Source organism: Cuculus canorus, chromosome 3 (genome assembly GCF_017976375.1).
Source record: "Cuculus canorus isolate bCucCan1 chromosome 3, bCucCan1.pri, whole genome shotgun sequence".
NCBI lineage: Eukaryota > Metazoa > Chordata > Aves > Cuculiformes > Cuculidae > Cuculus > Cuculus canorus.
Genome location: NC_071403.1, coordinates 46,548,730 through 46,574,269, shown reverse-complemented (window position 1 = coordinate 46,574,269; position 25,540 = coordinate 46,548,730). Strand labels below are relative to the sequence as shown.

General features: G+C 38.3%; 1 protein-coding gene across 1 annotated transcript in view; it reads right to left on the bottom strand.

Moving 5' to 3' along the window:
- Nucleotides 1-7,929: 7,929 nt before the first annotated feature.
- The window catches only part of VTA1 (vesicle trafficking 1), a 54,793-nt gene continuing 37,182 nt past the window's right edge, over nt 7,930-25,540 (bottom strand). Inside the window, exon 8 of the mRNA XM_054061863.1 lies at nt 7,930-25,163. Coding sequence (XP_053917838.1) covers nt 25,018-25,163 — 146 coding nt within the window. The 3' untranslated portion in view covers nt 7,930-25,017. The remainder of the gene's footprint in view (nt 25,164-25,540) is intronic.

Here is a 25,540-nt window from a genome sequence, read left to right as displayed (position 1 = left end):
CAAGCTGGCATAAGCCAGATGAAAGAGAGGTAACTGGCAGAACTTAACTAATCTGTGGGCTGCTCTTCGAGAAGACTGAATTAACCTCTGTGGAAGTGGAAAAGATGTCTGAGCCATTATGGAAATATCCATGCATGTAAAACTCTGAGAATAGCTCTGTGGCTATTCTCAACAGAAACACAGAAGAAAAACAAATAAGCTAACACCAAGAAAAAAAAATGTGCCACTAAGTTATACAAGCCAAGGGGTATTTGGTCTTCAGAAGGCCCGTGAATTTTGTGATTTGTTTTATAACTGATAACTGAAAAAATATATTGGGATTCATTGAGCAGAGACAAACAAAGCTATATAGAAGATAGATGTATAATCTAATAGAGGTGTCAATGGTACTTTGTTCATTGCAGGAGAGAGATGTAGGAGAGCCATTCTATATGTCTGGATGCCTATAATCAGATGGAAGAACTTGCTTGTTGAAGGATGCAATAACCACAGAAGTGAAGACAATCAGCTTACTGTGATGCCTAACAAACTTGACAAATGTCAAAGGAGACTAATTCCATACTTCTCCCGCAAATTCAGCATGTTCTCTTTTCCCTTTTTCTTACCAACGTTTTAGAACCACACAGTCAGCTATTATGTATTCCCCTATAACTTACAAACCCATTAATTGTACTTAAGTAAATTTTTTTTTAGAGAAGGAATATAGTATGTTCAAAATCATCATGGCTAGTATGTAGGGTATAACTGGCAGTGTTTTGGAACAGGTGGCAGCAGGGAATACCTGTGCAGGAGAAAGTCATGAGCTGCTCTTGGTGGCTACAGCTGGGTCAAGCTGGCTTTGAAAGCCATATGGGCAACCCATCATACTGGCTGTGAAACCCCTGTGAGCAGCCCATTGCACACCACTGCAGGGGACCACCCAGCACCTGTGCTCCCACATTTAAGAAAGAGCAGTAGCTGCTAAGTGCAGGAGGAACAGAGAAGGAGAGTAGAAGTGGACATTGCTGGGGGTGTGGCTGGAGAAACACTCTTAGAATTGTTTTACGATGATGGAGTTATGGCTTTGAGGGACTTCAGGTATGGGTGACCCACGTCAAGGCAGGGACACCCCAGGGACCGTGGCTTGTGAGTGACCCGTACTGGGGCAGAGGACAATGAGTGAGAAGTGAAGAGCAGGGGAGGAAGGATAACCACTATGCACCAACTCCAGCTGCATGCAGTGACCTGTTGTAAAGGTTTTGGGACAGTCTCAGTGTATCAGTTGATGAAAATGAGGGGAGCTGAGATCAGGAAGAGCGGAGGAGAGTAACTTCACTGAAGTTGAGCCTAGGAAAGAGGGAAGGCAAGATGTTTCCTTTGGTGTTTGTTAAATTGTTTGTATTTTCATTTTCTGAATCAATGATTACAAGTTCATGTTACCTAGCAATAAGTAAAATTGACCCTGTTTTCCCACAACAGTTTTGGAAATGCTACTAATATTTATAAGCCATTGCAAATAATTTCTTCCCTCTTATACTGGCTTTGCCTCTATTATTACTGTGTCATGGCAGGCTGTAGCTACTTCTCATATACAAGAATGCTCCTCCTTATTTCAAAAGAAGTATAAACTTTTACAAAAAGTTTCAGGTACAATTGTGACCTTAACTAATCCTTTTTAACAGAAATTCCAGCAAGGGCTGTCTCACCACTGATTTTGTTAACTTTGTGAATATTATTGATAAACAAATTGAATTTCACATGCTGAGACAAAACAGACAAAGTCCTCCTCCCTGCAAACAGTCTTATTTTCATGAAAAGTCCATTACATTTGTATATCATAGTACCATAATATAGTTAGGGTTGGAAGGGACCTTAAAGATCACCTAGTTCCAACCCTCATGCCATGGGCAGGGACATCCCACTGGATCAGGCTGCCCAAGGCCCCATCCAACCTGGCCTCGAACACCTCCAGGGGTGGGGCAGCCACAACCTCCCTGGGCAACATTCGCCAGTGCCTCACCAGTCTCATGGTGAAGGAATTCTTCCTCATGTCTAGCCTAAATCTGCCCCTTTCCAGTTTATACCCGTTGCCCCTGGTTCTATCCCCACAAGCCTTTAGAAATAGCCCCTCTCCAGCTTTCCTGTAGGCCCCCTTCAGGTTCTGGAAGGCTGCTATACATACACATATATACACATACTATGTGTATATATATATATATAAATATATACACAAACTATATATATAATATATATGACATATATATAATATATATATACATACATATATAAACAAATTCATATTATGCAACTAGCAATATCATATTTATTAACTGCTTCTCAAAATGAGAAGCATTTTTAACCAGTATGTCTCTTTGAAAATAAGATGATGAGATGTGAAGTGAATAATTTAATTCAGTACTTAAAAAACCTTGATATATAATTCCTGACATATCCTACCATAAGCTTTAAGGTAGGTAACTGCAATTTCCCAGTGCAAACATTTATCCTAGGCTTAATCTAAATAGAGTGACTGTAACCCAATAATTTACATGTTATATGTGTATACCCTTACTATAATATACTCACAACCATATGTAAGACCAAGAGGGTACAATATTAACATCTACAAGGAGAGACTGAGGTAAAGTCCAACAGAGTTCTTAGAGTCACAGAGTTCCATTTACTCCAGAAGAAACTATTCTAAAACGACCTCTCATTTTGCTCTTCAGCTTAGTTTACAGTGTAAAGACTGCCAGTATTTCTTCAGAAAAGCCTTTCAGTAGCCTAGGGTGGTTTATGCTGTGTGCACAAAAATAAAGTGACTAGACTTCAGACGGGCATCGAAGTGAAGGAAAGCCTTTTTGTAATGGTTGCCATGACCATTTATAATATTTGTTAGTTTGTCATCCACTTCTACCCTTTCCTTTACAGAATTACTAAAACACAGAATAGACCACAACTTAATTCAATCACAGAAAGCAAAGGATGGAAAGAGGCCCCACACAATTGCTGTATTTCTTTTCTCTCTTAAGAATGATACTGGCATCTAAACAAAGAAAATTTGAAGAGGAGAAGGAATCTGGCTTTAATTTTTGGAAAGCATAACAATAACCAAACAATATGTTTATGGAGACAATAACATAGCCATCTCCCACACGGCTTTGGCAGTCCTCCTTTGGTTTCAGTTTCCCATAACACAATATCAGAACTCAAGGTACAAATGCTCTCTCCATCTGGTCCAATCCACCTTCTCCTCTGCCCTCCCAAAGCTTATTGCTTATGGCGAATGAAGTCTCAGCCTTCAGAAAGGTTGTTGCCTAAAAGAAGTAATGCATAGTGCTGACTGGGTTATTCCGACTCCTTTCCCTACACTGTGTGTACAACAGCCCTCTCTGTGGTATGAGCTACAGAAAACACCTGAGTGCTGTATCGATGAGCGTTTCTATCTTGTCTTCTACCAGCCACATCACCAAGAAAACTCCCTCCAACTCTAATTGGAAATACTTTAATGCTATAGCTGAGAAATATCTTTGATTTCCATTATGGAAAGTGGAAGCTTATGAATAATCCATGCAAACTCTAGGGACTACATGTGCACATGTGTTTGCTGAGCAGACATAAATCTAAAGAAATGAGTGAAACATTGCAACGATGAAATATAGAGGCTTCCTTTGTGGCTTCTTTGAGAACTATGATCCTGTAATACAAACAGTTCTCTCTGTAGAAAATGCAACTACTACTGAAGGTGAAAGATGCTTGGAGAATATGGCAGAATGTGTTTTTTTCTTGATAGATACTGAATACTGAACTTGTCGGAGCAGGTCAGGGTAAGAATCACCAATGGCAGCACTTGACATTTATATCTGACACAGAATACACATCAATTAAGCTAAGATTTCATTTTGTGAACGGTGTAGCAAACAGCTGTTTGGCTACATTACAGTCCACAGCAAGGAAAGGTGACCTTTCAAAAAAAATCTGTTTACCTCTCTGTCCATAAAATTAAAAAAAAATGTTTTTCCAATACATCAGTGTTCAGAAATAGAATTAAAGTTTTTAATTCTCCCCTAAAATGGCCCTAGGTGCTGAGCCATTTTTCACTTATGGACATTACAGAGCCATATGAAACAAATTATCAAGTGCATTTTGTCACTCAAGCAACAAGTTCTTAAAGGTGGCAATATTTCGCTTTTCCATAGATGCTATGCCAAATATTACTTGTGTTCTGTAAGTAGCTACCATTCTCCTCTGCACATTTGAAGGCTTCCTTGATTTTTTTGCCCCTGATAGCTCCAAGTCAATGCTCCTGCCATCTCTTCTCTTCCCCATTGCATATTAAAATTTCAAAGTTTCCAATATAAAAGAAGAAGTTGGACACAAACACACCCAAGACTATGCCTGTAACTCTTTTTATTTAACAAATTAAGAAAATCAACTATGGTCACCTTCAAAATCATTCCCTTCTGAGTTGGCACATAGCTGCATGCTATGCTGCCAATGTTCAAAGCAATTCTGTAGATCATTTTCTGAAAGACTGTTGAGGATGTCCATAATGTTTGCTTTCACATCTTCTACTGACAAAAAATTATGTTTCTTTGAGCACCAACTTGATCCTTAGGATCTCTTCACCATAAGCCTCAGTCAATAACTGAAAAGTTTCCATTGTGAATTTCTTCAGTTTCACAAGAAACTTGATGTTAACTCGTTGTTCAGTCTTGTACACATTTTCTGACTGAGGGTAAGAAAACGCATATATTTGAACATGTGTCTACTTGTACTGAGTGAAGCGATTGAGTTGAGACTTGTCTTACTGTGGCAGGTTAGAACATGTTCTATAACCATCTGTTTGTCTCTCCCTTCCCGCTCTTGTTCCAAGCTGTAGGGTTCATCTTGGGTTTTTTTTTTGTGTTGGATCTTGTATACACAGTTTAGTAGTTTGTGGAGCACATTTTAAGATGGGGGAAAGGAACTTTACAATTAATGCACATAGACATAACCATGTTTTTGACAGTGGGTGGAAAGGGGCAGGGAAAGCACACACACACACAGCGCTCCTTTTCATTAATTCATCTTGACTCATGCTGTCCCTCCTTTTGCTGGAACTCTTTTAAAGAACTGGAATTTCCTTTGGAAGAGCTTGCCAGTGGCTGTAGTGCACACTAGTTGGCTATACTATATTAGAAGCTTTTTGTTTACTAAAACCGCTTGCCAATTCGCAAGTGATTTGCAGTTTCTTCCACTATTGAGAATGCCCCGTGCAGTCTATTTCATATGGGCATGTACTGCCTGACTTCAATTAGAAAACTATTTTATAGAGGACAGCATAATGCTTTCATTATTTTGTTCATTTTATTGCACTCCACTGGACACACAGGATCCCTGTGCACATCTTGTTTTTCATTTACTTATTTGCTTTGTTGTAAAAGGCATCTATTTTGGCTAGATGCAACCATCAGTCTATACTTGTTCATTAATTTGGTTGTTTTAAATTAAAAATGCTACACGGTATTATTAATTAAGATTTTATTTTAAAAATAGAGAGATTAAATGTAACAATAATTCCAGAGGTAAAGAATACTCCCTAAAAAAATAAATTTAAAAGGATATTGACCTTCTTTGCACAGAGAGGTTGTTGTGCTTCATCAACTGAGACAACTGGTGCAACCATACCCTATCACTGACCTGTTAATACTGAAATAATTTATGTCGATCTGGAGGAAAGACTAAACTATGCTAGTATAAAAGCACATTGATGCTCCCAAAAGGCACTGTATTGATGTAACTCCTTATGCAGTTCTGCCAAACCAGAAATCATACAGAATCAAGCCCTGAGGTGTCACTGAAAACTATTACCAAATAATATCTACATTACCCAAATCAGCTACAGAATTACTGAATTTGAAAAAAAAAAATGAAAAAGAAAGCTTTGCTATTGTCTGTCATTAACAAGGCCCTCAGCACCAAGGTTTAATTAAACAGATACAGACTGTGCTACAACATGAAGAGACTTAAGGAGCAGTATAGAGTCAGTTTTAAGGACTTATTTTTCACACCTAACCAACCATTTTCAGTTATTGTTCCCAATTCTTTCATGTCAGAGCACTGCCGTTAATGAAAGCATTTGTGTTTACTGCATTTTACAGTTCCCTCAAAACCTGATGAGTTATTTATCTTTTTCTGGAGTTAATAATCATAAAATTAATAATACTTATAAAGAGCAGGCTGCAGTTCAAAGCCAGTTAAACTCAACTTTAGTTCAAAGGACAGAAAATAAGGCTCGCAGTGTAACATTGTGCAACTAAGAAAGTCAGACTCCACTGGAGAGTAAGGCACATCTTTAAAAAAATCTTGAGAAGGTGAGCTAAGTACAGCTGAGAACTACAACACCTAGCAGAGAGGTAGGCAGTTCCTCTGTTTTTTTTCATGGTAAAATCTCCTATTGTCCTCACTTCTTTAGGTAACAATCAAATTATAATTACAATTCATCTTTTCTCAAATTAAAAAAAAAAATTTCGTTGCACTAGAATCAACTCTATATCTAACAGGTATTCAGGTACCTCCTGCAGACTGGATAGAGCTTCAGCAAAGTTTCCAGAATCAAACTTAACTCCTGATGATGAACATACTATTACCTGGAACTGGACTCTCCTCTTAGAAGCTATGCTAAAGCACATGGAGGACAGGGAGGTGATTAATGGCAGCCAGCATGGCTTCACCAGGGGCAAGTCCTGTCTGACCAACTTAGTGGCTTTCTATGATGGGGTAACCGCAGCAGTGGACACAGGTAAACCAACAGATGTGATCTATCTAGACTTCTGTAAAGTCTTTGACATGGTCCCCCACAACATCCTTCTCTCTAAACTGAGATATGGATTTGATGGGTGAAAAGTAAGGTGGATAAGAAACTGGTTGGATTGTCGTATTCAAAGAGTAGTGGTCAATGGCTCAAAGTCCAGATGGAGATCCATGATGAATGGTGTCCCTCAGGGGTCTCTACTGGGACTGGAGCTGTTTAATATCTTTATCAATGATATTGATAGCGAGATTGAGTCCACCCTCAGCAAGTTTGCAGATGACACCAAGATGAGTGGTGTCGTTGCCACACCGGAAGGATGGGATGTCATCCGGAGGGACCTGGACAGGCAGGAGAAGTGGGCCTGTGAGAACCTCATGAGGTTCAACAAGGCCAAGTGCCAGGTCCTGCCCCTGGGTCGGGGCAATCCCTGATTTCAGTACACGATGGGGGATGACGTGCTTGAGAGCAGCCCTGCAGAGAAGGACTTAGGGTGCTGGTCGATGAGAAGCTCGACATGAGCCAGCAACGTGCGTTTGCAGCCCAGGAGGCCAACCATATCCTGGGCTGCATCAAAAGCAGCGTGGCCAGCAGGGCAAGGGAGGTGATTCTGCCCCTCTACTCTCTTGTGAGACCTCATCTAGAATACTGTGTCCAGTTCTGGAATCCTCAACATAGGAAGGATATTCAGTGAGTGTGTGTGTAATTTTGCCTGTATTGTGTTTGAAATCTGTATTTAGCTATAATGTATCTGTATCATAAGGAAATTACATTTAATATAATTGCTGCTTTAGCAAGTGTTTTGCATTGGTATTGAAATATAAAAGCTCACAAAGTCTCTTCTTCCCCTAAGACACAGTTCTTTTAAAAGTACCTTATCTGTAGTGTAGGCAATTCATGTGAAAACTCCTTTAAAAGTACCTAAATATAAAAAGGAAATGCTTCTTCCATATCTGTTAAAGGCATATACTATCGAAGTATAGCTGATGCCAAATGCTTCTCTATTTGTGATTTGTTAGTAGGGTTTTTGCATGTACCCTTTGAAAAACAGAAACCATTTAAGCAAATTAAATTGGATTTGATACGGCTCCAAAGATGTTTCAGCGCACACCAGTTTGAAAATAGTAGTAAAAAAGATCTTCAAAGGCATTTTGATCTGAGGGAAAATATAAAGCTTGATCAGTGATTAAAGTTTCTGCATTAGTAGAAAATGCAGATTTAATGCATTAGAAATAATATTCCTAAAGTAAACTGTTTCCCAGTAAACCTATCACCAAAATCCTTAACGTGACAGAAAAAGGAGTAGTCGAGGACGCTGTTACTTCACCATTCAGAGGAACTTGATTAATAGCCTAATTTAATGATGAAAGCATAATCTGACTACTTAAACAGTAGTGTACAGAGACCAATATTTTAATAAACCCAGGTCCAGAAAGCACCATCAATCACTTGTTGCAATTATCCACAGTACTGATGGCAGCAAAGCACCCCAACACAGGCTTCAACTGCTGTTTTAGCACTCCTAACCGCAAGTCAGCAGGGGACAACCAGTACCGCCGAAATCCAAGCTGCTGCAATTTTGCTGTTAGCAGTATTTAAGATAACTCAGACATGGCTACTTTTGCTGTAGTAACGCTCCTCACTTGAAGTTCCACTTGAAGTTAACAGCCTTCAAAAATACATCCTTGCTTTGCTCACGGAAACAAAGAGCTCCCTTTTGGCTTTATCAGTTGGTCTAAATATTCGGGATTTCAATGACATGGGGAGTGGGAAAAGGATATTTACACTGCCCAACTTTAAGCACTTCATCTATTTCCTTCCCCCTCCTTGTCTCCAGTGTCTGCCAGTTTTACCTTTGCTGCACTTCTGTCTCCTCTGGGAACAAAACACCAGAAACTGCATATCACCGCTAACTTTCTGATAAGCAGCAAGGAAACAGGATTTAAATTCACATGACAGGTACTCAGCTAATAATTTTTCATAAACGATAGTGCTGTTATACGAGATATTAAACAGGGGAAATGTGTTTGTGTGTACAAACAGGGTCATTCATCTACTTCAAGTAATCTACAAAGATGTACTTTCAGGATCAGTTATTAGAACTTCAAGTTTGGCAGAACTACAGGAAAAAAAAAAGCAGAAAAACACTGGAAGAGGGGATTAAAACAGAGAAGGCAGATGAGATTGTTCACTGGAGTAATCTATCACAGCACTGGATAATATCTCTGGACAAGGAAAACAGGTGTAGACACCGCTCTGCTAAAGCCAGAAGTCTGATTAGACACAGAGGGAATGGTCTGAGCCTTATGTCACAGTCTTTGCCTCGGCCACTGCCTCTCTCACGTATGCACCAGCATCCCAGCAGCAAGCATGTCAGGAGGGATCCTAAGGAAAAATAGTGCTGAATAACAGAATTTGTGCTGAAAATACTGTTTGCAATATTAGACATTGTACACTTCATGACTGTTGTTTAAAAATTCATTAATAGTTGATTGTTGAACTTTTGATGATTTGGTTCCCTTCAATAGCAACTTTTCTTAAAATCTAATGGTTTTATGGAGCTTCTGCTACAGAAAAGAGAAAACATTATTTATAGGAAAGACTTCTAGTTGAATAACCCTTTTAAGAATTTACTAGTAAAATAAATTAAAAATTAAAACTCTAAACATTACAATGGAATTACAGAAATCCATCACTGAACAGAAATCTGTCACTGAACAGAAGTAAAGGTAGTTTTTTATTTTTCTTCCCTTCGGTGCTAGTCCCATGTTAGGTATGATTAATAAAGTAAGGAATCAAAGTGAAATATAAAAATGCACAGCCCTCCCTTTAGAAGTTCAGATCTATTAGAAAGGTAGGAAAGTCAAAGCTCTGTCTGATCCTGTTCTCTGCATGGCTCCTAGTTTTGCCAAGGAAGCAGTACACAATAACTGTTAGACTCCAAATAGGCAAGAGTAGGAAGTCTAATTAGTCTGCAAAGAGATGGCTATTCCTTTGTAGTCTAATTGACACTGGATATACTTCAACACATTAATACACTCCCATTTTTAAAATAATTGGGCTTTGTAAAATTCTGGCATGCTTGCATCCTGTTGCTCTTCTAATGGATAATACTGTTTTCAAAAGTACTGCTCTTGTATGCCCATCAAAGCAGCTTCCAAGACAAAACTAACACATACTTAAATCTTAGTTTGTTTTCATAATGATAATTCTATTTGAAAGAAGTTAGTTAGGAAACAAAAAAAAGCACACTTGTTGAATAGATAAATCCCCCATATAGAGAACTGGCAGCTGTTATGCATTGCAAGGACAGCTATTGATGCAAAGCTGAGGCAATCTGTTTGACACAGCAGGCTGCTTCCCACTCTCCTGCCTGTGCTCACCTGGGCTTGTACTCCAAGGTTTTGCTGTCCAAGAATCTTCCAAATACAAAGCAAAAGTTAATCAAAATGCAGTCTGCACTGCAAAATACTGACCCATGCCTTTTTCCTCCTAAACCAGTCTGGATTGTAATTTTGGCAATTCTAGTATTTCACATCTGAAACTGTAATTAGAAAAAATAAACAGAGATCTATCCTGTTAAGAAATAATACGGTCAAGATTATAACGAAAAGAACTGAAAAAGAATGGTGTTTGCCAATGTGGAATAAGGCTATATTAAAAAACCCAAACAAACTATAAAATTTTCTCCTTCTTGTTTACAAATTGTTTGTCTTTTAGAAGATGCTGACTTTTAGAAGAGCTGGCAAGATATGGAAATAAGTGAGTCCTTCCTTCTAGATCTAGGCTGCTTTGATGAGAATGCAGATCTAGAATAAAAAGTAACAAGTTGAGGAAACTGGTATCCTAGAAGAAAACATAAGAAAATTCTATAGCATGCGAGTGTCATTGCACAGGTAGAAAACTGCACTCTCTAGGAGTGTCCAGATTGGGGTATGGCAGCTGATAATTACCTCTCCCATTCCCAAGCAAATCTTGTAAGTGTCAAATGCTATAAAGGTGGGAAGCAAAATATCTAAACAAATGTGACACATGAAAACCTTAATAACATATGAGAGAGCTGGGGTTGTTTAGCCTGGAGAAGAGGAGGCTGAGGGGAGACTTTATTACTCTCTACAGCTACCCGAAAGGAGGTTGTGGAGAGGAGGGAGCTGGCCTCTTCTCCCAAGTGACCGGGAACAGGACTAGAGGGAATGGCCTGAAGCTCCGTCAGGGGAGGTTCAGGTTGGATATCAGAAAAAAATTCTTCACAGTAAGAGTCATTGGGTACTGGAACAGGCTGCCCAGGGAGGTGGTCGAGTCGCCTTCCCTGGAGGTGTTTAAGGAACGGGTGGATGAAGTGCTTAGGGACATGGTTTAGGGAGTGTTAGGAATGGTTGGACTCGATGATCCAATGGGTCCTTTCCAACCTTGTGATTCTGTGATATACATAGTTCTTTTTTATACCATGTGCTCTACAGATAACTAGACCCTAGTATTGCAAAGCAAATGGGACAAAATCATGATAGCCATTGATGACATTTAGTCTGTATAAATTTTGAACCTGCGTTAAAAAACTTTGGACAGCTTGGTAACTGAAAGTCTTCAGAACAAAATAAGCCCTAAAACTCTGAACTAATTCTTAAGAGAATTTTTCTGTTTTAATCATCTTTACATCCAGTTAGGGCAATCTGGATGCAAGTTCTCCAGCTTCCTCAAATTATTCCCCCCTGCTCCATCCCCAGAAGTTTTCCTCATTTGATCTGCAATCACATGTCACCAAAGAATATCTGTCCTTTCTCCAAGAACCTACTGTTTCTGTAGCAATTATACAGATCCATGGAAATCACGCTTGCAGCAAGGCATAAAATAGCATACATATGTACAAGCATACTCCATCTCAGGAGAACAAAGCAAGCCATTCACCAGCAACCTACATATTTTTTATGGCATAATGTTAATTAAAAAAGGCTACCAAGAACTGTAAAGTACCTGCCATTACTGTTGCCACATTGCAGAGTGGGATGGGCTTCTTTTAAACTGTTCATGCGATTTGTTCATGACTCACAGCAACTCCAGGAACCAACACGCTGGCTGCACGCATGAAAGTAATTAAGTAATTGAAAGCAGCCAGAGAGGGGTAAAGAGAAAAAAAAAAATTTTTTTTTGCACATAAATATTTATCTTGCATAATCTTCCCTGCACAGAATTCTACATCATTACTGAAAGTTCTGATTTTGTCCCCAGGAACGTGCCAATTCCATCATTTTAGTGAAAGATCCCTCTGGCTCTAGATTCTTCCTTCCATAAGCAGAAAACGTTGTATCTAGACACTCAAATAGATATTATAGAATCAGACATTACTAAGCTAGAGACCAATGTTCACATGCTGAATTTTATTAGCTTTCTTTTCATGTAGAATCTGACCTGGTCATCTTCATCTTTCCCTGCATAATTTGGCGATGTTAATCAAAATGCATAGTGCTGGGGAAGAGAATCACTGAAAAAAAATCTTTATTTGCATCCAACAGCTGAATGCCTGCAACAGATTCCAGGATTTAGTGTGTTCATGAAGCATGCTGGCTTGTTTGCAAATGCCACAGTGCAAGTTATGCAACTTCATGCAAGTGTAGCATTTAAAGAAATATCAGATAAAAATGGATGTGCCATGCTAACTGTTAAAGTCACCCTTCCCAAGTATGGAATACGTTTGTATGTCTATGAGGCAAAATACAAATTTGCATCTATATTTCCCAAACTTTTTCCTTTTCCCCTATCTGATCTAAAATACAAATTTAAGTACAATAGTAGTTAGTTGAGGACTTTAACTCAGTAAAAACTCTGTATACAAAAGGTCTGTGCAAATCTCTCCCATTCTGGTCAATCAAATCTATGCTGTGATCCACTAAAAAAACCACTTGAAGGATGAGTGAATTTTTGTGGAGAAGTTTCCTCTCTCAATTCTAGCCTCTCTTACATTTTACTATTTTGAGACTTCAAATACATAAAACCTCTGGTTTCAATTATATCTAGCCAGAGACAATATTAATTACAATAAAACTATAATTTCATTTACACTTAGAGGAGTTAAGCACATACTTATCTTATTATGGTAGAATAAAAATAGAAGCTAACACTATTGAAAGTGGAAATCAGCATAGGTGGGTGGGTGTCCCCTTCAATAAAAAAGTAGGCAGTTTGTGCAACATTGTTTTTACTTTAGAATCCAGGTCCATTTTTGTTTCTTCCATGCCCTTCTGTGTAGAAATTTTTGTGTGGGATGTACTTTTCAAATTAAGTCCTTTTACTTGGCACTGCCCAGAGCACAGCTAGAAAAAAGGATAAATATGAATAGCTATCCTAAATTTTCAATTATTCTATATTTTGCATGTGCAACTTCATAATTTACACCACATCTTCATAAACAGTATCTTCTGTAGTCATTTTATTGATGAAAAGGTACCTTAAACACTTGTATGAAAGAGTTTAGTTACCCCTAACAGACTCCTTCTAAGATACATTACCTACAGATACAGCTGCACTAGCTTGCAAACTTTGTTTTCAACCGTCTCTTTCCACTCCTTCACAATGGCATATTTCCAGCAGCATCCGCCTCATTGTCACCCATGGTTTTCTCTCTTCCCATGTCACCTTGTCGCAGTCTGAGAGAAGCTCCACACAATTGCCAACTGATGGCAGACACAGACAACCTGAATAAGACCTCTTCTACGAACACAAAAAGATGAAGCAAAGAGCATTCACCCAGCCTCAGCTCTGGGAATAGGCTTACAGATGAAGACAATGGTTTCAAGAGAAACTTTGATACCCATTTTCAGAAAAAACTTACTGTGAATTCTCAAAGCAGCCTACTTCTCAAAGCATGTAGAACAATTAGGTTTGTACCCTAGCAAGTGACTCTTTCCTACTCTCCAGACCAGACAGATATCTAGTTGAAAAAGCATTTTTTTTACACGACACAAAATAGCTCTCGATCGAAAGGCTTGTAAATCAAAAATACAAAGACAAGATTACGTCACAGTAAGGATCTCAGCTTTCAATAAAAGTAAAAGCCATCACCAAATCCTTAAAACATAGTAGGACAGAATATTCAGAAACCTGCAGCTACAACCACCAGGTGCATCTTGGCTTCTGTGTTCAGTGCTTGAGGCACTTGATCCATTGACTGACTCCCAGGAAAAGGCCCATGCTCTGGGACTACAAAGAGGACTCTAATCTGGAATGGTTCTGATCATGTCTGATTTAATTGAGAAATACGAATGACTGTAGATGACATTCACATTTTTGAAGTTTAAGACTCTCCTATGATATATGCACTTTTGATGACAAGAAATAATTGCAAATTTCCTTTCTCCTAGACACAATCTGAGCCTGATTTTATTAGCAAATCTAATGAGCTAATGGAATTCTCATGGGAGGAGCTCTAGAAGAGAAACAAGAGTTCAAACATAGTGAAGAAAGATTGTTTCATAATTTTTCAGCGTGTCTGAAGTTACCAGCTCTCAAACAATGGAGATAAATGGCATCTAAAATACTATGTCAAAGACACCAGTCATAGTATACAGAAGATGAACAATTCGGATTGCATTCCACAAAAAGATCTTCAAACAATTCCTTTGCAGCTAGAATGTTTAACACCAAAGATCATATCAGTACCTCTGTGGAGGAGGTTCCTACATGGAGGAATGCAGTTGCCTATATGAGATTTAGGAGACTGAGGGCAAGAGCATAGCATATACAACAGATTTACAATTTCTCAGTGAAGAGAGATTTAGAGACAAAAATTATCAAATAGCTATCCTTATCAAAATGACTATCTTACTGTACAGGTGCTAAACTTTGTTTCCTTCAAAAGATGATTGCTCATAGCAGGATAAATTTTCTTCAGGAACCAAGAGACACAACACACATTAATTCATGTCTAGCATCCACCTGGGATGCCCAGGGAGTCATATGTAGAAAAATAGCTTTGTGCTACTAACATATCTGAATCGCAGAATAAATTATTTAGCAAGCCTTCAAATTTTATCAAATTGTCAAGTGGTTGAAAGTTTTTGATAAAGCCACTCATTTCCTGTTTGTTCTCTCCTTTTAAAGGCTGCAGTGGACATGGTGGCTACTCTTCTGCAGTCTTTTGTATGTTTTGTCAAAGTTCGGAGATATTTGAGTATAATGTAAAGTATTCTGAACTTAGGGTCAGTCAGCAAGACCCCTGTTTAGGAGTGATGACAGAAGAACCTACGAAGATGCGGACTGATTCAACACATTATCCTTGCAAAGTACTTCTGCCAGTCACTTCCCAAAATCTCACAGAACTACTTTAAATCAAAACTCTTAATAGACAAAGAGTTTCAGAAAAATGACCGATACTCTCAGGCCTTCTCTAGAGTGCGCTACAAAGAGAAAGTCTCTTCAGTCTCTAAAGCTACTGTCTGGAAACATTCAGGTTCCCACCCGTGTTTTGCATTTCCCTTTTCTAAAGGTTCGAATGTGAAAATGCTTTAAAGTTGTGAGGCACTAATAGATGTTTTCCCTTGGGAGCTCTCCACTACTTACATTTTGCACAGCTGAGGACTAAAAAGTCAAGGAAGCTTACTGAAGATCAAGAAATTTCTAGACAGGAGATAACAGAACACTAGTCATTGACAGTAAACACTTACAGAAAGTAATCTTATATGTAATCTAAGACTGGAACAGTGTGAACCACGGGGGAAAAAAGTAGGGTGTTCTACACACTTGTCCTGAAGATGCACAGTGCACAGATGTTTATGACAGCATCTACGTCTACAGTGATGAATGAATGATCAAGGCAGTCAGAAGGTGTAAGACAATCTCTGAAAAGATGAACTGTGACAGAAGAAGCAGCTGTGGAATTTCAGTAGAAAATAAACTTAAGTATTTCCATTGTCAGAAACCAAAGAAATTGCAGGTGCTAGAAACGCAGTAGCAATGTGATTAGCATAGTGTGCTTGGGTTCACAGAGCTTAGTTATTTAACCAAATACATACAGATCTGTAAAGCTAACATATACAGGTAGAAACATTTACAAACATTATTTCACAGAAAGCTGACAGGACAGAACAGTACCAACAATTACACAGTTACTATGAGAATTGGCTGCAGAAACAAACTTTCACATTTTACTGTTTCTCACCTGAGCTTCAGCAGGGACAACTGCCAAGTACTCCAAAAAGCCTGTGGGAGAAATACACAATCTAAAACTATGCAGTTAAGTGGAAGAAAGCTTCAAAAGTGTTCACAATGCTCTCTTTCAAGAGGGCTGAATGTTCCGATTTAGATAGGCAGTTGAAAGCAAACAAGAGTAGAAATTGCCCTCTTTCATGACCACCTGCAGTACACCTACTACTGTACTGTAGGGCTTGTGCACATTCCTGCACTGTGTTGCTGAGAAGAAAAATAAGAAAAAAAAGTCAAGAATTCTGTATCAAAATATCAGTATAAAGATTAAGAGATTAGAACTCCTACACTGTAGAAAAATCAACACACCACACTTGGATCCATTAAACACATCGCCAATGTTCTAGCTATATTTTACTGAACAAGTAAAGCTTTCTACCCGAATACAGCAAACACTTATGTATGGGAGTACTCTTATTGCCTCAATAGGACAATACACAAAGGTGAAGTTGCTCAGGAAAGCAAGTGTAGGATAAAGGCCAGATGTGTGTAAAGCTTCTATTATCAAAGGGCTGCTGAGCTGAAGTGCAGCAGTCAGGAGTACCTCCGTGCTTGTTTTACAAATACAGATTCAATATCTACACTGAATAAAGTATTTTTCCCAAGAGTGTGCTGATACACTTGTTTACTTTCAGCACAAAAGAAATACTTGCTGGTTTTTACTATAGCTTATGGGGATTTCAAGATGTGTTACTTTCTGCAAAGCCATATTCACATTCTGAGCAGTACTATATTGTTGTGTAGGGATAGGGATGAAGTCAGGAAGGCCAAGGTGCAGCTGGAGCTGAACTTGGCAAGGGAAATAAATACTAACAAGAAGGGCTTTTACAGGTACATCAATGAGAGAGGAAGATCAAAAAGAACATATCCCCACGGATGACTGGAAATGGGAATCATGTATCAATAGATGAGGAGGCTGAGGTACTCAACAACTTTTTTGCCTCAGTCTTCACCGATAACTGCTCTCCTTGCCCCTCTTGGGTCATGGGACAGCAAGATGGTGACCAGGGGGGTAAACCCCCTCCCACAGTAGAGGAGGACCAGGTTCACAAACACCTGAGGAACCTGGACATACATAAGTCCATGGGAACTGATGAGATTGCACCCCAGAGTCCTCAGGGAATTGGCAGATGTGGTTGCCAACTCACTCCTCATGATACTTGAAAAGTCACAGCAATCAGGAGAAGTCCCTGGTGACTGGAAGAAGGGTAACGTGCCCATTTTTAGAAAGGGTAGAAAAGACAACCCTGAGAAGGTCTGACCTGTCAGCCTCACCTCGTTGCCTGGGAAGATCATGGAACAGATCCTCCTAGAAGCTATGCTAAAGCACATGAAGGTGATTAATGGCAGCCAGCATGGCTTCACCAGGGGCAAATCCTGTCTGACCAACTTAGTGGCTTTCTATGATGGGGTAACCGCAGCAGTGGACACAGGTAAACCAACAGATGTGATCTATCTAGACTTCTGTAAAGTTTTTGACATGGTCCCCCACAACATCCTTCTCTCTAAACTGAGATATGGATTTGATGGGTGAAAAGTAAGGTGGATAAGAAACTGGTTGGATTGTCGTATTCAAAGAGTAGTGGTCAATGGCTCAAAGTCCAGATGGAGATCCATAATGAATGGTGTCCCTCAGGGTTCCGTACTGGGACCGGAGCTGTTTTATATCTTTATCAATGATATTGATTGCGAGATTGAGTCCACCCTCAGCAAGTTTGCGGATGACACCAAGATGAGTGGTGTCGTTGCCACACCGGAAGGATGGGATGTCATCTGGAGGGACCTGGACAGGCAGGAGAAGTGGGCTTCTGAGAACCTCATGAGGTTCAACAAGGCCAAGTGCTAGGTCCTGCCCCTGGGTCGGGGCAATCCCTGATTTCAGTACACGATGGGGGATGACGTGCTTGAGAGCAGCCCTGCAGAGAAGGACTTGGGGTGCTGGTCGATGAGAAGCTCGACATGAGCCGGCAACGTGCGCTCGCAACCCAGAAGGCCAACCGTATCCTGGGCTGCATCAAAAGAAGCGTGACCAGCAAGTCGAGGGAGGTGATTCTGCCCCTCCACTCCTCTCTTGTGAGAATTCATCTGGAATACTGTGTCCAGTTCCAGAATCCTCAACTTAAGAAGGATATGGAGCTGTTGGAATGGGTCCAGAGGAGGGCTACAAAGATGAACGGAGGGCTGGAGCCCCTACCCTACGAGGACAGGCTGAGAGAGTTGGGCTTGTTTTCAGCATGGAGAAGGCTCCGAGGAGATCTTTTAGCGACCTTCCAATACCTGAAGGGGGCCTACAGGAAAGCTGGAAGGGGGATGTTCACAATGGCTTGTGGGATAGGACCAGGGGCAATGGCTATAAACTGGAGAGGGACAGATTTAGACTAGACATGAGGAAGAATTTCTTCACCATGAGAGTGGTGAGACACTGGAACAGGTTGCCAAGGGATGTTGTGGATGCCGCATCCCTGGAGGTGTTCAAGGCCAGGTTGGATGGGGCCTTGGGCAGCCTGATCCAGTGGGATGTCCCTGCCCATGGCAGGAGGGTTGGAACTATATGATCTCTAAGGTCCCTTCCAACCCCAACTATTCTATGATTCTAAATCTTGATAATATGCTATATATGTAAATCTTTGATAAGCTTTTCATATTCAGAGTTTAAAAGGTGTTTGCATTCAAAAGCATGCTGACTGTGGATATTCTTCCACAGTCACAAGCAAACATACACTAGGAATTGAATCAATACAATGCATAAAAACGTCTTAATTCTGCCCCACACTCACTATTATTCATAAAATGTTTACAATGCATCATAACATTTGACCGAATAAAGACAAAATGATAAGTCACTGAAAGACACTGGAAGAAATCAGGTCATCACATCACAGTGTCTCAGGTCCTGCAATACCTTTTCTTACAGTAATATTTCCAGGTTATGTGGGAGATGGACCATTACTCAAGATCAAGCAGAAGCCAGAAAAACCTTCCCAAGAGCTCAATGACTGATGAAATGAAATTTTAACTCTACGACCACTTCAATCTTACAATTTGATTTAATCCATAAATTTATCACAATGTCTTAAAATAAATAATTGCTTTGGCCCTAATGCCTTAAGGAAGCCATTCTGTAAGTAGACAATAGGTAAGATTTTGTTCATGTCAGTAGCCCTCCTTTGCATCGCTTACTAGTAAATAAATTTCAGGAAAAATTATCAGAATTAAACGCAATATTGTAAGTGGCAGTGTTCTTACTTTTTGTACTTGTTTGAACCCAAGTAAGTGACTTTGTATTTTGTTCTTCCATTTTCGCTCTATCCTAGTCCTTCAGTCAAAAGCAACAGTATCTTTCCCAGTTCTCTACAGTATTTGCCATACCTCCCAACTTCATCTCATCCACAAATTACATGTGACTTAGATGGTGACTTCAAGCTAAGTCAATGATATACAAAACAGAATGTGTCCCTAGGATGATCTCTCTCCACATCCATCCTGAAAATAAGATAGAATTTACTGCAATCTTTTTACACCAGCTTTAATCCATCTTTCAATTCTCTTGTTAATTATTTCCACAAGTATTTTAGAGCCTTATGTCAAGCCTTACTTCATTTTAAGTAAATTAAATTCCTCACATTCATTTTCTAAAAACATAAGTGCCCCAGACCACCCTGGGCGAGGGGAAGAATGAAAGGGCTACAAGAAAACATATTAAATGCTATCACACCCATGTTTGAACTTCAAGCCTTTTGTTCACCATTTGAAGTAAGCTTTTGCTTAATCTTGTGGTTAAACTAACAGGTCTGAAGTTAATAAAAACTTTTTGAAACATTTCAAACAATTCCTTTATTTGCTGTTCCGTTGCAAAATACTAACTGTGAGCATACAGATCCATTAAAAGTTCTTATCACTGGATTTATAATTATTTCAGTATTGTAGAAATTAGGTTGTTTGTCCTTTGAAAAATCCAACATGTTGAGATTTGCATTAGATATTTCTACTCTATCTAAATTGCTGCCCATGACTTACAACTAGTCTCCAAATCTCAGATCACCTAATTCCTGTCTATTGTCCCCAAAATTATCCTAAAATTTTTTTTTCCCATTTTTTCTGTTGTCATTCTACATCATATCATTACATATTAATGCCTTCTCTGCATCTCCTAAAAACTCTTTATTTTGGAAACTTGTTACTATAATCAACCCTTGTCTTTTCATTACTTGTCAGGATCACAAAAATTCTGACTATATTAAGAAATGTTAAATCTAAAGAAGCCCATTTTACAGATGGGTTAACTGAAGCAAGGACACACTGAAAATTTCACCAACTGCTTGGATGGAGGTCTCCAAACTCCTACAGATCAGTTTGTTGGGCTCTGATTGGGAACGTGGCTCTGAGTAAATTTCCACCTATCCTTCTATAATATAGTAGTCATACTGCTGCCAAAGAGCCACTGAAGCTCAGGAAGGAAGCACATTTGCTACATTTTTCTCCATAGCACATATCAGGTAAAATCCAGACTGATTGATCTTCCAAAGTTACCCAAGAATGTCTAAACATGTGGGCTATCATGTATACTTAGCATTGCATTCCACCACCACAACCTCCCCTCTAGCTATGGGAAAACCACAGGATAAACACAGACAGTGAAAATGGGAAGGCAGAGCAGGAAGGAAAGCACAAAATCAGGACATAGCATTTTAAGGACAGGCATGAATAGCTCTCTGCAGATGGCATACAACTATTTATGCAGTTTCTTAAGTTTTCCAAAAAGGCCACATCAAATAAATTTTTATTATTTATTAAATTACATTTAATGAGCACAAAGGTTCCAAGGATAAGATCTGCTCCTCTCCATTTTTAGAATGCTGTCAACTTGTACTTTTTTTCTTCCTTTTTCGTGACAGGCTGAGTCTCTGCTATCATTTTCTCAACTAGGATAACTTTCTCCTGTACAATAACTCACATTTTTTCCAGTTTGTGGTAACAAAAGAGGGGATTTTTGTCATTCTAGTGATCCTCCCTACCTCTCTTATTTTGCTGTTATACTTTGCCTTAAGATCAAGCTTCTTTCTCATTCAATTCTGAAAAAAACAGCCAACAACTCTAACTCCATTCCAGTCACTATGCCATGTGAGACTGTATGTATTTCTTCCATTTATCCTGCAATCACTTCCCTGCCTCCTCCCATTCTGTGATTTCTTTTTCTCTCCTGGTACATGTCTCCACTCTCTTTCAAGTTTTTTTTCCTCAATGCTCTTAGTATTTACTAAGTTCCTATTCTGAGAATATTTAAGGCATTACATTCAGCACAATCTCTGTGATCAGACTGTTCCAATACTCTTGTAAGCCAAAAAGAGCTCTGTTGGCAATATAATATTATTTTCTTCCTGACAGTGACATATCTAATGCAAATTCATGCCTTCTCCAGTTCTCTTCTTACTACGGCTGTGCACTGAAAGGCGGTGATGCAATAAGCAAAAAGCATTTATCCTTTTCCCAACAAACTTGGTTAAAATTCCAAAATTTTAAAATAGGTACTGTAAGGTGATTGTGAAGAATGGTTTCTATCAGTATCAGGATGCACTGGTGGTTTAGAAGCTTAGCATCAAACTTCAGGTTTTTCTAACCAGATGTTCAGATTCTAATTCCATAAACTGCACAACAAAGGACATTTTACAAGAAAGCAAGAACCATACTTTATAAGTAAGAGCACTCTCCAATCTCAACCAGAACATTACCGCAAAGACTTCACAATAAAAGAAATTATCTTTGATCTTTCATAAATCTAACTTCCTCTAAATTTCTGTTCTAATTCTTTTAGTACCTGGCTCCTCTTTTGCTACTGACATGAAAAAAGAGAAAAATCAAAGATCATAGAATTGTAATACTGCACAATTAAAAGTTAACTTTTAGCACTATACTAGTACACTTGAAGTTTAGCATGAAGAATGTTTATCAGCAGTATATATATATTTGTATCTGACATTCTCCCAATACTTGTTATTACCATTAAGTAATACCGAATCCTTTTTAAGTAACAAACATTGAACAGACTTACTAAAATTCCAGTTTACATAAGTAGCAAAACTGAACATGGAATATCTGATAGAAAACACCTATTTCTCCTTTCTTCAGCAAGACTGAAAATATTGACAATTCACAATCCAAAACAGAAACAAAGGAGAATCCAGAAGAACAAGCATATAGGTGGCAATCATACTGAAAGAGAGTTGTCGATTGTGGCACAACACAAAAATGGCACCTCCTTTATTTAATGCTGTACTTGTATGTGCTGGGAATGAGTTTAAGAGGGTTGATACTTTATAATTCAGAGTGGCTGCAAAATGAATCAGTCAACATTTGAAGCAGACATAATATTTAACAATGGGGTCATAAATTCCCATGCCTACCACAAATTCCAATTTGGAATAATTGCAGGGTATCTAACTACATTCTCCTGGTATTTTCAAATACGCACATTTTTTGAACTGTTCTGCAACAGTGGTAAGAAAGCACTTTGTTATCATTCACATTAGGCATCAGTTTGGATGATAAATACTCAAAAGTCTGTTGCATCAAATGTTAGCAGCTTAAAGATGTGGCTTCAAACATGGTTTGATGGGCTGTTACAAAACTTATCAATTAAAAAATAAGTTATCAGAGGAATATAATTTTACGCAAAATAAACCTCAATATGCTAATTCAGGTATTGTGGTCTGAACATCAGCATTAGGATATGTTCAATTTTACAGAATTCATGAGAATTTTATATGATAAATTTATTTTCAGAAAGAATATACTGATAAATTCCCTAAGAAACTCAAACTTTTGTATTAGCATTTTCATCTCCATTCCCCTCAGAAACACTAATTTTAATTTCCTTCTAGGCAAAAGAAGGTTACATATTTGTTAATCATCACTCAAAAAAATTCCTTAAAGCTTTTTCAATGCTTATTGCTTTTTCACTGAAGGTTCCCTAGTTTCCTAGAGGAACCTAGAGGTTCAATGTAATCATGGCCAACAGACAATCTTATACATCTTAAGAAATACTTTTTGTTTGCAATCTTCTTAGTTATGAAATTCCATCTCATTACATTCAATCAACAAAACAATAATAATAATATAAATTTTAAATTAAATGCCTCAAATTAATACAGATTATATCATAGCTTGCTTATTTTTCCATATACTACAAAAGTCCCCAGATTATTTTATGAAAGGAAACAGGAAAACTGACTTTTCTCCTTTAAGTGCTGGGGACTGAAGTTGTTATTAGTAAATAGTGTTATGATTCTCAAATAAAAGAAACTTCTGATCTTTTTTAATGGTAATACAATATATATTTCTACATGGATCAATCTTTGCAACTTTCTTTCAACTGAAAAGCAGCTTTTACAACCATAGTGTGACACCACACTAACATACATGGAATAACTTACAGTAATCCAGTTTGATACTGAAGTGAAGGATCTATTTTGCATGAAGCACTGTACAAAACACAAACTTACTTCCCAGGTCTGGACAACATTACTGTCAAAAAGTTTCAGACTGATTTATTCTAAATTTCCCAAAACAATTAAAGTTTAATTCAAATCACTGTCCAGACTAGCAAGCTATCCCGTAACAGAAAGCAACACAAATAATACCAGACATATTTTCTATTAAGTCTCAGTCAACTAAAATGCTTAAACATACAAGTTTCATACTAACTTTTTCAAAACCGCTGTCAAAGACACTCTACAGTCTTAAAAGGATACGACCAGCTAAACTTTAATGCATGCTGATGTTTGATTTTCTTTTCTTCATCCTTTTTTGCTTTGAATATCAGATTTATTTTAGTCACTGCAAAATATTACAGCTATAAAGAATACGTGGATTTGATCTGGCAGCTTCGAAAGAAAGACAGACCAGATAAATGTGTTATTATTATGTGTTATTACATAAATCAAACATGGTTTATGGTGTACTCTATTATGTCATGTTGGTGAAAAGACTACTTATTCTTTCTTTTAAACAGTAAGGATGGATTTTTACAAGGGCAGACCTCATAAAGACTCAAAATTCAGTTTCCAAGATATTTTAATTAAATCCCAAGTCCAAAAAGTCTCCACAACAAAGCAGACAGGAAGAACATTAGCTGGAAATATGAAGCTCTGACACTTATACTGGAGATAAACATATACTGCTTTAACAGCTGAAGAACAGGCCTTTTTATCAGTATCCCAAAAAAATGGAACAGCTATGATGTAAATCTCCCTAAAAGTTCATGTTATTTAGAATCTCTGCCTCCAGTTTCAGGACCATCTCTGATAAATATTAGTACTTTCTCTTAAATACCCGTACTTATATAAAATTTTAAGTGTTCACACAAAAGGAGCAAGAACCAATAATCAAGAATTCATGTAGCAGTCTGTGCATTTGCAGGGGACTGGGTTGGAACAATATCAAAATGTCTCCCTCTAAGTATCAGGAGACCTTTTTTCCAGCACGTTTTAACATGAAATACAAATGTCGTTAAGTGTCTCTCAACTTTGACTTATGTCTCAGATAATACCCAAATAGTCTACATATAGAAAAAATCTCCTTCCCACTGTGGGTCTGTCAGATTTCTCACATGCTCTCATTTCAAGAGGAAAGCGCTAATCTTGGTTACCATTTTAAAGCTCTTATACTTATTAAATAATTGTTTGAAATAATAAAAGTAAGAATTTTAACAGAACATTCTTATGCTCAAGCTTTTTACAGATTCAGCGTTTTCCCATTTCAATAACCTAAATATTGAAAGATTAATTCTAACTCTTGAGCAGTGTTCAGAATACTTTCTTCTGTACTTTGCTTACTTCAAGCCACTGCATTCATATGTTTCTAGCTCCACTGTTTGTGAAATGAAAACAGAGATTCCTACTGTACCATTAATTGCTAATCTCACACTGAAACGGTGATTTCATCGTCATGGGTGATAGGATTGCGAACTTCTGTATAACTCCACTCCCCTAGCAGGTACAGTAATAAGCTGTTAGTTCTTTAGGCAAAAGACATGAATCTGTTGGATAAAGGCTTCATTCTCTGCCTGTAATCAGTAACTTCAGGGCCTTCTGTAGATTCTGCACAGCAGTGCTCACATCTTCGTATTGCAAAGCACTGCCAGCATATTTGCAATATTTTTGAGCTCTGGCAAAGTCCTCTGGAGTCAAACGGACTTCCCCTGCAAAAACATAAGTATTACAGAGTTACAATAGAAGAAACCTGACTGAGTCTTCCTTTCACATGATTTCTGTGTTCTACTTATATTTGCGGTAACATTATGAAACCCAGACTAATATTTGTGGTAATATTATGAGGACCAAGCTGCTGATGTTTCTTCTGTTCACTTTTCTTTTCTTTCTTATAAAGCTCAACTTCTTTGCTGCTAGCGTTTGAAAAATATAAGAGGACCTTTCTACACACTGGTATTTGTATGACACAGTGCCTTTCAAAAGTAACTCAATACCTTTGAGAAAAATCTGCTCTTCATCTGAGGCAGCAAAGGCGAGCTTTTTACTGACAATTAATTAGGTGTAATCATATTACAACTTGCATGAA